Below are 16,058 nucleotides of genomic sequence, written 5' to 3'. Positions count from 1 at the left end.
TACGCAAACTGTTGGGGGAGAAATTCTTCCAAATTACTGGTCTTTTTACTTCTTCCATGAACAGTTTTATGTTTTGAGTGAGACTGAGTCCTACCAGGTATTAGAAAGAAAATAGTTAAATTAATGAGGCATCCATGCCTTGGCTCATTGACATAGCTGTGGGTTTTTCTGCTTTCAGAGAGGGATCTGGTGAGCCAAATAGAAGTCGCTCGTGTAATTTCAGGCAGTATGGCCAGTGAGGGGACAAATTCAAGGCAGCATAAGAGAAATACATGTTTAGCCAAGGGCTTTGCTTGGTTCCTAGCCTTTCTGCCATTATTTCTCTTCACATGGTCCTGAAAAGAGCACATTAGGAATTTATCCATTTTTTGAAATTAAGACATATGTCATTTCTTCCCCACTGATGCTTTAAGAATGAATGTGAGATAGAATTTTCAGACAACCTAAAATTGAGAGAATTTTCCAAGAAGCATCCTGCCCTAAACAAAAGTATTTTTCAAGCAGAAGGAACGTGATCTCAGAAGGAAAGCTGGGCATACAAGAACGAATAAAGTCCAATAAAAATGGTAAATATATGCATAATCGTAAGTGAACATTGACTACATAAAATGCATTGTAGGGTTGAAAAACTAAATGAAAATACACAACAAATATAACATTTAAGGAGGGAGGGATTTAAATGGATTGAAAGTGTCCCGAGGTCATTGCCTTGTCAGGAGAACAATAAAAGTTGCTAATTACCAAACCAGTGAGATAAGCCAAGGGATAAGCCATGTTGTTTTCTGGGAAACCACCAAAAAATTCTAAGAATATGATTTTCAAAACTAAAATAGGAAAGCCAAAATAGGAATAACCAAAAATAATCAGTCTAAAAGAAAGCAAGAAAGGAAAGATAGAGAGAGAGAGAGAGAGAGAGAGAGAGAGAGAGAGAGAGAGAAAGAGAGAGAAAGAAGGAAGGAAGGAAGGAAGGAAGGAAGGAAGGAAGGAAGGAAGGAAGGAAGGAAGGAAGGAAGAAAAAAGGAAAGAAAGGAAGAAAGAAAGAATGTAGAATAAATAAGTTGGACAATAAAAAGGACAGGGTAGGATGATAAATAAACTAAATGCTCCCATTAACAAACAAATATTGTCTAACTTGATAATTCAGAAATGCTGAGAGTTTAAGCATATATTTTTCAACAGGAATGTTAGTGTACATTGGTGTATTTTACTTAGCCCAGGTGGAAGTTCAGAGTGTCTGGCAGTGGGGAAGGGCTGGGCCCCGACTAGACAGGTCTGTTTTTGGTTATTAAATTTAAGAAATTTGTTCGCTATCCAGTGGAGCCTCTTCTAGACTTTAACAGCAATTGGAGTTCAGGTCACAGATCAGGCTCAGGAGGGAGACTGAGAGTCCTCATCAGCTTAAGGGGGCAGCTGGTTGTGGGAGGGGCTGAGTGTCTGCAGGGAGGAAAAGGGGCCCAAGGACCTCAGAGAAGGAGCCAGGGAAGAGCTATCACAGAGACCGCAGGGGGAGGGAGTTTCAACAGAGGAGGGCGGCCATCCGAGAGAGGTCAAGTAGGCTGAGGCCCAGGAAAAGACTCCTCATCACGACAAGTGCCATGGGGCAGGAGCAGGTGATAAGTAGGAAGTGGAGACAGCTGGTAGAGGAGGAAGAGTGGAAGAGTTTACAGCAAAAGGAAAATGGACACCAGGGCACAAGACATTTTAAAATCTCACTTCTAGAAGTCTCCTTAAAGGTCAGTCATCCAGTAGTTCTCAAACTTGAATGTGGATCAGCATCACTGCAGGACTTGTAAAAACCCAAACGCCTGGGCCTTACCCCAGAGTCTCTCGTTCAAGAGGCCTGGGGTGGGGGCCCAGAATTACATCTCTAACAAGTACCCAGTGATGCTCAAAGAAGCATATGAGCCAATGTTTCCTACCTTCTCTCCTAAATTCATTCCTTAGACATTTGAATTTATTATAGAAAGTGTTCCCCTGTATTCTAGAAGCTGATATGGGGAAGGCACTACAGGCCTAGCCAGTGCCCCAACCTGCCCCTGGTCACTGGCTAGGTCCCATTTCTTGGGCTTCCCCAACTCATTCAATCTCAACCCACCCAACACTGACCTCTGGGTTTGCCACTCCAGGCCCACGTTCCACCCTCCTCCCCACTGCTCTGTGCTGAAGAGCTGACCTGTATGGGCAGCGCTAACATTTGCAGGCCCACCCCTAGGCAAGAGTACAACTAGAGGCCCATATGCCATATGCTTGAGTATCTAATGGTTATAAGAAACTGCAAAGTGACATACATCTTATCATATTTCTTTGAAAAATACACTTCACATAAACCCAGAACACCAAGTCCAACTTCAGAACTCAGACTCCTCTGGGCCAGCACATGGCAGGACAGGGCGAATGGGCCCCTCTTCTTCCACCCACAGCAGCACCCTGCACAGAGAAGAGCCTCTTGTGCACATGGACACCCCCGCCCATGGATCTCAGCTCCATCCAACCCCCTTCTGACAGCCACCCTTCAGTCACCTCTCAGAACCAGATATGCATATAGACACAGGGCAGTCCCCATGGGGAAGGGGCCTAAGCGGGTACTGGAAGTAGCTCAGAGCTATGTGGACAGGTAACTCTGGGTCCCTGAACCTAAGTGTAGCCTAGAAAGGAGACCCCAGGTGGGCACACTCACTTGGCTCACAGATCATACCCTGCCAACAGGTATGTTGCCATGGCAGGGTCCCCTTTCCCAAGCCCAAGGCTGCTGCTGACAATAGGCCCTTGCCCTCTGCCGTCTGGTTGGACTCAGCCAACGAAGGTGCCAGTAGATGTCAGAAGGCAGGAGGAGAATGAGAGGAACTGATTCTCTCCCAGAACACTCCCTGCAGGGTGACCGGTGACAGCCCTCCTTCAGAAGCCGAGGCTCCTGTCTGTTGGGGTGGCCCCTTTCCACAGCTCTAACTCTTTTCTAGATTCAGGTAAAATCTAGAAAAGATATTCACTCCTCCCACAGTTCAGGCCTCTACATGGTAGTGGCTCTGCTCTCTTCCAGCCCTCTGGGCTTCACTTCAGATTGTTAGTTTCCTTGAACCCCTCCCACACTTCAAGAACAGACCATTAAACTCTCCACACTTGCCCCTTTGAGCAGGCCATCTATTTCAAGACTGTTACTTTACCTTTTCCAATTGCTTTTCCAGGTCTCCATCTCAGTGAATGGTCTTCCTCAGGTCAGACACTTAGGTGTCCCAGGCTCCTCTAATTCTATCAGAGGCCATCTCCCTCCTTAGCACCTCACAGACCCACCCCTCCCCCACTTCTTTCTACAGTCTTAGCTTAATCTCCCATCAACTCTGGTCTGGACCATTGCTGAGGTGGTCAGCCATTGTCCAGCATCCATTCTTAAAGGCTCTGGCATCCTGCACACAGACGCAATGTGAACTTCCTAAGGCACACGTCTCATTCTGTCATTCCTCAGCCTGAGCCGTGCTGCTGAGAATCCAAACACAGCACGGCCCTAGTGGAGCTGCCCTGCCCTACAAACCACACTTTCCTCTCTGTGTCCCCTCCCTATGTACACACACACACACGCGCGCGCACGCGTGCCCACACCTGACATAGTGCAGCCACACAGAGCCACTCACATGCCCTGACGCACCCTTATCTGTGAGCACCCTTCTCCCTGGCTTGTCCTCCTTTCTCCGTCCTCTGGGCTCACCCACCATGCATCTTTCTAGACTCTTTGTGAGAATTACCTCCCTGAACGAAGACTTCTCTGATCTCCTCTCTTGGGAGAACTGACCACTCTCTCAGTTCCCCCATCCCATAAGTAGAAGCGTCCTACATTGCTTCTGCAACACTTAATTGCACTTAATCATTTATGTTTCCCCATCGACTGTTAGCTCCTTGAGAACAATCTATTGTTGCAGCAAAAATAATTGAATGTAAAAGATTCCAACAGCATGAGCTTCCCAGGCTAGCGTGGCTGCTTGGCATTTCTCTTCACCGGCTCCTTGGGCAGTTGTTTCCTGGAGCCCATGACCATACTTGGCTGCACCCATGACCAGCCCCTGTTGTGCCCACCCCATGGTTCTTGGCCTATTCTTCCCAGCAGCTCTTGCAATTTGATATATATATATATTTTTTTAAATTATTGGGGTGACATTGATTAACAAAATCAAATAAGTTTCAAGTGTATCATTAAACAGTGAGTCTTATATATATTGTATTGTGAGTTCACCACTCAGAGTTAGATTTCCTTCTGTCACCAAATATCTAACCCCTTTTACTCCTATCTACCTCCTCCCTCTCCCATTTCCCTCTGGTAACCACTCATCCACTGACCATGTCCATGAGTCTGTTTGTTTGTCGTGTTTATTGCTTTCAGTTTTACAACGGACTATTACTCAGCCATAAGAAAAGATGAAATACTGTCACTTGCGACAACATGAGTGGATCTTGAGATAATCATGCTAGGTGTAATGAATCAGACGGAAGTTGAAAAACCACAATACCACTCATATGTGGGATATAAAATCGAAAGCAATAATTTGACATTTTGATTTGAGGATTTTGTTAACACTGGTCTCCCCAACAAGAGCTGAAAACTCTAAGGACTGTGGCCATCTTGCTCACCCTGAGACCCAAGTGCCACTGACCTTGCCTGACACATAACAGCTCAGGAAAACACATATTTCTCTTAAGAATAATAGTGTTTTGGTTGGAGAACCTAACCTACTTTGTTGCCACCATTCTTCCTGAGTATCCTGACAAATTTCTTGGATATAATCAAAAGAATCCATGATGACACTACATTGCCCCTTTACCTCCCATGTATACAGTCTGAATTAAAAATCAGCATTGGGCTAGTGGAATTGTAAAATAGTACAGCTGTTGTTGAAGAAAGTGTGGTGGTTCTTCAAAAAATTAAACACAGCCACAATGCAATATACATATGACTTACTGTTGAAGTGTACACTTGAAACTTATTAGATTTTATTATCAATGTCACCACAATAAGTAAAAAAATAATTTAAAAAAATCAAACATAGAACTACCATATGATCCAGCAATTCTACTTCTGAGTATATACCTAAAAGAATTGAAAGCAGGATCTCAGATATTTCTACACACACATTAATAGCAGCATTACTCACAATAGTCAAAAGGTGGAAACAATCCAAATGTCCATTGACAGAAGAATGGAAAAACAAAATGTGATGTAATCATACAATAGAATATTATTTGGCCTTAAAAAGGAAGGAAATCCTGTCACATGCTACAACCTGGATGAACTTTGAAGACATTATGATAAGTAGATAAGCCAGTCACAAAAGCCAATCAAAAACTGTATGATGCCATTTGTATGGGGTACTGAAAGTAGTCAAATTCATAGAGACAGAAAGTAGAAGGGTGGATATCAGGACTGGGGGAAGAGGGAAGTGGGGGGCTATTGTTTAAAGAATACAGAGTTTCAGTTTAGGAAGATGAAGTTCTGGAGATGGATGGTGGTGACAGTTACATGACACTGTGAATGTGCTTAATGCCACTGAAGTGTACACTTAAATATGGTTAAGATGGTAAATCTTATGTTATATATATTTTACCACAACTTTTTAAAAATCAAATTTTAATTTTTAAAAATCAGCATGCAACATTTCTTTTAACAAATGGAGAAAAGCCCCGGGCCTCTGGAGGTTCCTCTAACCAGGACACACCACGGAACCAGGCAGCTGGGAGCTTAGACAAGGTATTTGTGTTCCGACTGATCCCTGGGATTATTAGGAAGCTGCCAGATTTTTAATCTTTTCTCTTTCCACACTGAAAAGGTCATCCAAGGGGTATCTAGTCTTAGACCAATTCCTCTTTATCAATTACTTTAAAATATCAATTCTTAAGAAACTCTCTCTCAGAGAAAAAAAATGTAGGAAGAGAAGACATACCCCGCAAACATTGGGGGACGTCTCTGTTCACCTGGCCTGCTTGGTATGTGTGGGTGCTAAGGAGAGAGAGGTGTAGGCTGGGTGTGGTTGGAGCAGGCTGGGCCCAGGGGCCTGGCGCAGGGCTGCCCCCAAGGAAGGAGCTCCTTCCGTTACTTGCACAAAGTCATCTATGTGCTGTCTGCCAGCCTCCTCCCTTGGAGATCCACTCAGTCCCTGGCCAGTGCTCCCTGCCCAGGAATGAGGTGCTAGATAGAATGGGAACCCTCCGGAGCACCCACAGGGAAGGCTTCTTGGCTCTAAACCATCTCCAGATGCTTCCAGGGATTATCGGTTATCACAATCATTGGAACCACAGGCAGCGGGGAAGCCCCTCCTGCAATGGCCCAGTCCCACCTGCTTGGCCAGGACTGCTGGAGTCACAAACCTTGTTCACGGGCTTATGGGGGCGTGGAGCCATAGCACTTCACTATGTGCTCCCCTTCCTCTCTTTTAGACAAGTGACATCTGGACACCCAAGAAATGCCTGCAGGGGATAAAAGGTGCCCAGAGGCCCAACTGCCCTGGGGGAGAGTGTTGGAAGGAAGGAGGAGGGGCCCCTACTCTGCTTTGGTCACTGAGATCTTGACAGCTGATGTGTAAGAAACTCAGGTCTTATCACGCACCTGCTAGGGTAACACCTTCTTCCCTGCAGCTTCCCTCAAAGTCAGGGCCTTCCCCAGACTCAGAAGCTCACTCAGGCAGGGCAGGGGACTATCCTGACCCTTGACGCTCTTGGAGAGCCTGCCCACCGCTGGGCCCAGCAGTTACAGGGACCAGGGCACAGAAAGTCCAATTTGCTCCTCAAACATGGCTTGAGGAAGGAGCACCCTGACTGGGGCTGCAGCGTATTGCATGATTCTGTTCATAGCCAAGTTTTCTGGGAACATGGCAGGACTTCACCAGCTGTTGAGGCGGGGGCATTTTTATGAGGCTTTCAGTTTTGCAGCTGACATCGCAGAAGAAACCCAGTTTCTGCCCCCCATTTGTTCTGTGGCCATCACTTAAACCCCTGTACCCCAGGTTCTTCTTCTGTAAACCCAAGGTATTGACCAGGTGACTGCTCAGGCTCCTGCCAACAACAACAGCTTCCAGTAGAAAGTTACAACACATGGTTCAGAATATCGCCCACACCCCAACACATGCACCTGCCCCACAAAACTGTGTATTAGGTCAGGGCCACGATATGACTTTTGAGGGCCCTAGGCATTTTTGCTTTCGTGGGCTCCTTCTTCCATTAAAAAATATTTTAAAACATTTTATAACTGTATTGGGATAAAGATGAATATATTATATTATATATTAAAAACATTTTCTTCTCTCTAAAATTTCATTTTTTCCTTCTGATTTTAAAATAAATTAAAATATTTTGGGAGGCCCTTAAGAGTATCATTTGTGAGCCCTAGATGCTATGCCTATTCTGCTTAATGGATATGTTAGCCCTGCACTGAGGGACATACTGGTAGAGGGGACAAGAAAGAGACCCAAATTGGAGGAAGAGTCGAACCTCAGTAGCCGTGTGACCTGAGTCAGTCACTCCACCTCTCTGTGCTTCAGTGCCCCACCTGGGTATAATAATAGTATCTACCCCTCAGAGTGCTTGTAAGGACTGAAATATGATCGTATATGTAAGTACCTTGATTGGATTGGTTCCTGGCACAGAGGAATCACTATAAAAGTGTTCGTTGTCATGAAAGCTGCTGTTTATTGTTGTTCTAGCTACTTAGCTGAATCTCTGTATCTTAACTAACACCCTACAAGAAAGGCAAGGTGAGCTCCCTGCTTACACAAATGTCCGACTTGGACTTTCTGGAGCAAATACAGCTATTTGAGAACTACTTTTTAAGGAAACTTTTATTTTCATAAAATTCCTTGGTGGTATTATTCATGGTGAGCCTCCAGGGAACCAGAACTTCCAGAGAGGCAGCAGCCTCCTGATCTGAACCAGCGGCGATGAATGAAGTAGATGAATGAAGCAAGAAGAAGAAGCAAGGGCTGTGACCTGCTGCCTACTTTTATCCCCCTGCTCAGCAGGTGTCAGAGCTCAGAAAATGGAATGGAAGGCTTTGAGGCCTTTTAAAATACAGAGGCCTCTGGGATAATTTAATGTCTTAATTCTTTAACAGACAAGACACACAGAAGAAGGCCTGATAGATGGGTTTTTCTAGGGGGATGTGAATGAGTATGTGCCAGGGGCTTTACATGCATTATCTCATTTAATCCCCACAACAACCCCAGATGTAGGGGTCACTGTCCCCATTTTACAAACCAGCAAACAGAGGCCACTAACTTGCCTGCCCCTACTGTGACCCCTACTTCTTCCTGCCTCCCCAGAAGAATGCTGGGACCTAAGAGAAGATCAAGAGTGGAAAGAAAGGGAAATGGAAGCTGGCCATTTTGGGTCTGTCCTGGCCAGGGTCCATCAGCTGAAAAACTCCGGGCCTCAGTTTCCCCACATGCACGAAGCGGGAATTGGCCCCATACCTCAGGCATGTTTCTGCTCTCACCCAACTCCCTGCATGGTTGGGCAGAGCAGGCGGCTGACTCCTTCCCTAGCCTTCCCATGGCATTTCTCCAGTTCCTGGAAGGGACAACCACCGACCGTGCCACCCCTCCCTGACCCCGAGAGCAGGGAAGCTCCTTTCGGAACAAGTCTGCAAGTGGACTTTGTAAGGGGCTTTTGCAAAATGGTTGTTGCTGCGTTGGAAAGCAGGCGGCTCCTCAAAACCCAGCGAGGCATGGGGCGGCTGAGTGGGAAAGCCATTTTGTGTCCAGACTCTCCCTGCTGGCTCTTACTTTTTCCAGGAGAAGAATGTTGGCAGCAGTAGGGCATGTCCTTTCTGAATATAAACAGCTTAGTCATCATCAATCAGCTCCTCTTCAGTCAAGACCCCTCTCCACTCACTTTCTTCCAGCTCTTTTCTCCTTGAAAAAATTAGTGACTATGGGAGCGAGTTGGGCTTATCCTACTGTGAGTGAGAAAATCAGGGCCCCCAAGAAGGTATGTGCCTGAGAGAACTGAACAGAACAGCAGCAGGCAGCCTTGGGGACAAGGCCCTACCAGACCAAGGGGAAGACGCAGTCCTACCTCCAAAGGCAGGCCTCATGGTGAAATCATGATCCTCCACTCTGAGAAGAGGCTGAGGCTTTCCTTTCCGGATTTTGGTCACATCGAGGTTCTTCTTATATAGGTGACTGCAAAGACAAGCAAGATATTTTTCCATTGGCCCCCAAGGCATTGAGTGAGATTATCTGGGGAGATTACTTCTTGTAAGAACTATCGGTTAGGCACCTTTTCTCCATCAGACATCAGACTGAGGGACACTCTTCCCCACCACCTCTCCCCCCAGGCCCTCACAGGCAGACAAACCAGAGAACCAGGACCTTCCAGAGCCTTCCTAATGCAAATACCTCCCAGGCAGGACACCATTTTACCTTGACAAGCTCTAAATCGTCAAAAATTATGATCGGATGACAGTTTCTGGGTTGAATGGCGGAGAATTAAAATGCGCAGTTTTTTTTTCTTTTTAAACATTTATGTTGTTATAACATTGATTTTGCGATAAATAAAACTCTGAGACAAATATAAAGTTTTAAAGTGCTGGTATTATCCTAGTCAGACCTGATGCTCCTTCTATCAGTCCAATTGGCAGCTGTCTGCAGAATTCACCCTGGTGCAGAGCTTCAACCCCCAGGAGAACAAACAATTCACAGCCAGCAGGGATCAAGGCCAAGTTGGGGACAAAGTTGCTCCAGCCACCCACGTGGAAGCTGGGGCTGGAGGACCCTAGTTCACTCTCTTTTCTCTAACCCAGATGACAAAGGAGCAATTCTCTCCTCTCCATTCACAATCACTATTTCCAGATCATTTTTTTCCCCTCACCACAACCACATGTAATCCTAAAGCAGTAAAATCCGAAATATTCTAAAGCAATATTCTACTGACAGGATTACCACTTAACAAAAAAAAAAAAAGAAAAAAGGAGGAGAGAGAGAAAGATAGGGAGAGAGAGAGGGTGGGAGGAAAGAAGAAAAAGAAAAGGGAGAGAAAAAAAGAAAGGAAAACGAGAGAGCGAGAGAGAGAAAGAGGGAAGGAAGGAAGGAAGGAAGGAAGGAAGGAAGGGCAGGTCATGTGGACATTTGGGTCTGAAAGAATGTGAGATCTAATTCTTGACAGAAAAAAGTAAATAACATTATAAGAAGTCAGTGTTACCATAATTTTTATGATGTGTAGGCTATTTAGGTTTTCAGAGGTAAACAAAGATTTTTTTTGAGTGTTTATTAATCATTTATATGCCTCTATTTTATTCCCAGTGTTCTTGTTACATTTCATTTATTTTTTTAAAAGAGCACCAAGCATATTTCCTGTTTAAACTCTGTAAGAGAAAAGTAACAGCTTTCCTCTCTTGAGTTCTTGTTCTCTGAGACATCTTCCTATGAAATCCTTCTTAATTTTCATTCTCTACCAGCTCAGCTCAGATAGTGTCATTGATGGGAGGTCTAAATCTATGCTGATCAATAAAGTAGCCATTAGCCACATGTGGCTATTTAAGTTAATTAAAATGAAATAAAATTAATATTTAGTTCTTAAGTTACACTAGCCATACTCATGTGCTCAATAGCCACATGTTTCTGGTGGCTACTATGTTCACAACTGCAAAAAGTTTTATTATTCAGTGCTGGTCTAAAGGTTGGCCTGTCCCCCTCACCCTCCTCCCACCCAAGAAGGAGATTTCCCTATAAGCTGGGGCTTCCAACCTTGTAGCCCTACTCTTAGAGCCACTTGGCCTGGCTCCAGACCTCCCAATCATTCCCCCACTTCCAGTGAGAGCTCTGCCACCGACCGTTTCTCTCCATTCATTTCCTCCTATCAATCAATCTTGCGGACGTCAATATAAATATGGTCAGTTGTCCCATACTCTGGTTACACAATTCCTCGACTCAAATTCATTTGCTAAACACATTTCTATGAGGCACACACTCTGTCCAGATACTGTTCAACTCATGGGGACAACAAACATTCACTGCCTTCACAGGGCTGATAACTTTGTGCGGGAGATAGACAGTAAACAAGTAGGCAGTTAAATAATATAACTCCGGGAAGTGCTGAATGCCATAAAATATAATAAAGCAGAGTCAGGAATAAGAAAGAGATGGGTTGGAGTGGAGGATGGTCAGGGAAGCCTTCTGAGACCTGGAGTTGAGGGAGAGAGCACACCAAAAAAAGAGCTGAAGAAAGTGCATTCTGAGAGAGGGAATATAGCATGTATAAATGTTCTGAGGTGAGTCTGGCTTGTGAGGAACAGTAAGAAACCAGTAGGCTAGAGAACAGCAAGGAGAAGGAATGAAGTAAGAAAGGAGGTGGGAGATAAGGTCAGGGACCAGATTATGAGACCCTCATGAGTATGAGCCTGCGTGGGGAGACGTATGGAAATTCTGAGAGAGGGAGTCAAAAGGTCTGGTTTAGGACCTGATGAGATCACTTGGCTAATGTGCAGAGAAAACTAGGAGGGCAGTGTAGAAACGGGAGACCGTTGGGAAACTTGCTGAGAGAACATGGTGCCTGGATTAGGGCAGTGGTTTGAGGTCAGGGTAGGGGGCGTGGGATAGAGAAATGTGGCCAGATCTGAAAGAGGTAGAGCTTCCACTCTCACTGGTCTCTTCCTCTTCTTGCTGACGGATTAGGTGTGGGATATGAGGGGAAGAGAGGACCCAGGTCTAGGATTTGACAGCTGGGTGAATGGTGGGGACATTTCCTGAGAAGGTAAAAACTGAGAGAGTGGCATATTTTGGGGGAGGGGGTTGCATCTAATTGGTATGAGTCATTTTGATTTCCGGATGCCTGTGAGACATTCAGGAAGAAGGTGAAAATAGGTTGGGGGCAGCCGGGAAGGCAGGAGCAGTAGCAGTGTGTTCACTTCCTTCAGGCTCGTAGGTACCTGAGCCAAGGCCCTGAGGGCTGGCTTCTCCAGACAGGGAGGACCAACTTCTACCTGAACCTTGTCTTTCAGTTCAGGACACTCGGTTTCTTCCTGCCTCTCTGACAGCCTGTTCCACTCTGTAAACGCCAGTGTCCCCAGGGCCCTGCCCCAGCCACCTTCTCCTCTCTCCTTGCACTCTCTTTGGCAGGCTGATCTATGTTGGTAGCTTCAATTGTGATTAACATGCTGACGATTGCTAAATCTATGCCCTCTGCTCCAGACCGGTATATCCAACTGTCTGATTATCCCTGCTTGAGTATCCTATAAATATTTAAACTGATCACATTCGTACTTTGGTTTAGGACATGCTGAGTTTGAGGTGACTTCGCTCAAGGAGAAGTGGGCATTAGATTGACATGGGGGAAGGGAAGAAAGGGGTGTGGCTGAAATGAACAAAATGAGGCTGCAGAGGTAAGCAGAGACCAGGCCAGCACAGCCTTAAAGATTGAGTTAAAATGTTTGTCTTTATCCAAAGGCAAAGAGAAAACACTGAAGGCTGTTGAGCAACTGGAGGAAGAAGCCATGATCAGATTTGCTTTTAGACAAGCCCATTGTAGTAACGTATCCAAGGAGAGTCCAATGTGACTTCTTCCTCCCCTTTAGCTGAGATATGGGAACGAAGTGCGCTTCCCTTGAAGCATATATGGTCACGGTCCAGGTGCTTCTAAGGAGCTTCCACTCGCACCCATCTCTTCCTCCAGAAGTCAACAGGGACCAGGTTCTCAACGCAGTGACCGCATGAGGGGCCAAGTTCAGATACCCCAGTAAAGCACCCTGGCTGGGAACGTAGAGGAAGAGCTCAGCCTCAAGGCTTAGCAGATCACGGACAAATTTTGAGGGCAGCACCTCGCTGTCCCTCTGTCTCTCAGGCAGCAAATCCCTCCCAGTCTGCAGAGTCCCCACATCCATTTAGAGGAGAGGATTAAGGAAGCAGAAGTCCTGGAGGGCCAGTACCCCAGCAAAAGCGAGGATGGAAATCCCAGTGTCTCTAATGAGAGCCCAGAATGTATTTAAGGGTCCACTTATTTAGTAACTCAAGCCACTGATATCCTGAGCCTTGGGCTATTTCAGTGAGGCAGACACCCTCGATTCATCCTCCACAGGAGCTTGGCCGGCACAGCGGGGATCCCTTGGCCCTCGGACCCGGGGCCAGCTCCAGGGGCCAGATCCCATGTCCCAGAGCTGTGGGGCCACCGGAACCTTCACGGGACCTCCAACTCAGACTCGGGAGAGGTGAGGGGTGAGAGAAAAAGGAAAATGTGCTCACCACGCCTTTGAGAAGCATTGCTATAGTAGTTTCGTGTTGACATTTATTTGGCAGCAATAATAGCAATCATAATGACCAGCCCACATAAATTGCCTCCTCACTGAACAGGCCTAGCACTGCCAAGTCACCTCATTTTCCCAGTGGGGAAGGGCTCGCCACCATCCCCTTTTGAGCTGGAGAAACGAGATTCAGAAAGATCAGGAAACTCGGCGACATGAAGGAGAACCGCAGAACCAGGGCCTAAACCTGGTTTTCCTGACTGCCTGACCCCACTTCCTTCCCGACCCCACTTCCTTCCTGGGCCCATCTAGGAAGGATGCGGGTCACTGGGTAGCAGGAGAGCAAAGCTGCTCCTGGATCCAACGCAAAACAAGGAGGATAGCCCAGGGCAGGTGGCACCAAGGGGATAGCCAATGGGAAAGGAAACATGGAAGGGGACCCCAGGCTTCTGGACCGGGGCAGAGCCCAGACTCCCAGAGCCCAAAGTTTGCTTTATTTTCAGATCTCAAGGGAGAAAGGCCTCTCTTTGGCAGGAAAGCAATCATGTGGTCAGGGGGCTGGCTTAGGCAGCAGGGCAGGGAGGAGCTGGAATAAAGCTGGGGGGCTGAGAGACAAGAACAGAACGGCACAAAGCAAACAGCTGTGAGAAAACAAACATGCTTACTAGGCAGTGATTCAATAAACAGGGATGCAAAGAGTCAGAAAACCAGAGGCAGTTTTTGAAAAAGCAGCTGGTGGGCAGAATAACAGTTTAGTGAGGGTGCCTTGGCCAGACCGAGGCAGAGAAGGTTTATGGGTTAGAAGAGGTCCTGACAGCATTTCATCTCTGTAGCATAGCTCCTTTTCTTAGAAGTTTTGTTCTCACACACACACAAATGCACACACACGGTCATACACGGACATGCCATATACCATACACCATATACCAGTCACATGCACAGTGCACATGGTCAAACTCACATACCACACACGTGATCTCATACACACAGTCACACATTCACCTGTAATGTATATGAGCACATTCACAAATACAGTCACACACATGCACACACTCACACACCATAAGAACTAAGAAAAGGAGCTATGCTACAGAGATGAAATGCTCTAAGACCATAAGAGTCAGTAATTTTATTCCTGTTTATTAGTATAGCTTAACTCTTGCATGTCAATAAAGGAAGTAGTTTTTTAGTCAGAGGCTTGGCTGAAATTTTTCACAGAACGGCACAGCTCTGTGACTGTCTGACCACGTACATGCCCTGGTGGATGCAGAAGGCCTAGAACCATGTTCCCTGATGTGACATTTTCTCTATCCTTTTTCTCAGCCTCTGTTCAATAATTATTTTATATTCTTTGAATGTGTATATTCATCTTTTTCACTCACTTTAACAGCTCATGGGATGGAATTCAAGAAATTCTCCTCACTACTAAGGGTTGGATTCCATCATGCAGGTGTTTGGGAATGAAGCTGGGTCTTCTGAGGAGTGACAGAGTTGTGACAGCTCAGAGTGCCAACCGGGATCCTCAAGGATCCCTGAGGGACTTGTGCAGAACCCCAGCAACTTTCTAGGGAATAGACTGTTACAGACATTGCTTTGTCTCCAGGCTGAGTAAATCAGAAACCTGTGTTCTGATCCTGTTTAGCCACTAGCAAGCTGTGTTAATTACTCACGCCAATGTTTTGGCATCTGTAACATGAGACGGTGTTTCCCTACGCATGTTGTATGAATCCCACAAGATAGTCCCATAAAGTGTGGTAGGCTCTTGTGTTTATTTTTAGAAACACTGCTTAATTTATTCCCCTCAAGAGTCACAATATCCATTTGCATAATAACAATTCTAAAAATGCTGCTATAAAGACATCTGTTTAAAATGGTCTAAATCAGAGTTTCTCGCACTTCTTTGGCTGGGAAACCCCCTTTTGATGCTACGTTTATTCAAACAGGGAAATTGCTGGACCAGATGACCTCTGAGGTCACTTCCAGTTCAACAGCCTGTGATTCTGGCAAGATAAGCAGGATGAGTCTTCTAGAGCTGCATCGCTTTCCCATCATCCTGGATTTTTATCCATTTGCTCTCTGACCGAGTAGGATTAGGCTCTACAGAATATTTACATCTCTCAGAGCAGTAGTCTCCAAAGCCTAGGCATACACCTGCGGTGGTTAAGATGGTCCACAGGGAAGCAGGAACTAGAGATTGTAACTCTTACTTACAGTTAGTTTTTATCTAAAAATAAGGAAGCAGTCAAGCTTCAATTTAATATACATATTTATAATAGTATGCATATGTAATTTGTAATTAAATATACACATATAGTGGAGATAGTTTCAAAAATTGTCACTGATAGTGGTGTGTGATTAAAACTAGAGACCACTGACCTAGATAATGTACATTAGTTTATATTCATGATCAGTAGTTCACACAATCTTAGTAGAATGGAAAATGTGTAATATTTCACACTTGGTGTTTATATTTTAGCTGCTTGCTCTTTTCTTCATGCCGAACAGTCCTTATGTCTGTATCAGGCCTGGAATTTCAGCCTTTGTACATCAGTTCAAAACAAACTTATTAAAGAACTTTGATTTGTAATGTAATGGTTTTGAATGCAAATTCTGGGCCTAACCAGTATTTCCTGGAAATGTTTCCATTACATTATGAAATGGCATTCACTGTTGTCCACATGTACATTTCTGATAACTTAGCAAATTTCAAATACCTTTTCCAAGATTCAAAACAGTAAAATAAATTCAATACCATTAGAAAGTGATGTCCAATCAAATAATTTAAAGACAACTGCCAGCTACATTTTTAGTAGTTGAGGCTAAATTCCCATATATATTTCCCCCCAAAAAT

At 45.2% G+C, this 16,058-nt stretch overlaps 1 protein-coding gene across 1 annotated transcript in view; it reads right to left on the bottom strand.

The window, feature by feature from the left end:
• GABRR2 (gamma-aminobutyric acid type A receptor rho2 subunit) overlaps positions 1–16,058 on the bottom strand; it is a 29,632-nt gene that overhangs the window by 13,051 nt on the left and 523 nt on the right. The window contains exon 2 of the mRNA XM_006926312.3: positions 9,049–9,155. Coding sequence (XP_006926374.1) covers positions 9,049–9,155 — 107 coding nt within the window. The remainder of the gene's footprint in view (positions 1–9,048; positions 9,156–16,058) is intronic.

This window comes from Pteropus alecto, unplaced genomic scaffold (assembly GCF_000325575.1).
Source record: "Pteropus alecto unplaced genomic scaffold, ASM32557v1 scaffold7, whole genome shotgun sequence".
NCBI classification, from domain to species: domain Eukaryota; kingdom Metazoa; phylum Chordata; class Mammalia; order Chiroptera; family Pteropodidae; genus Pteropus; species Pteropus alecto.
This window is presented reverse-complemented; position numbering and strand designations above follow the sequence as displayed.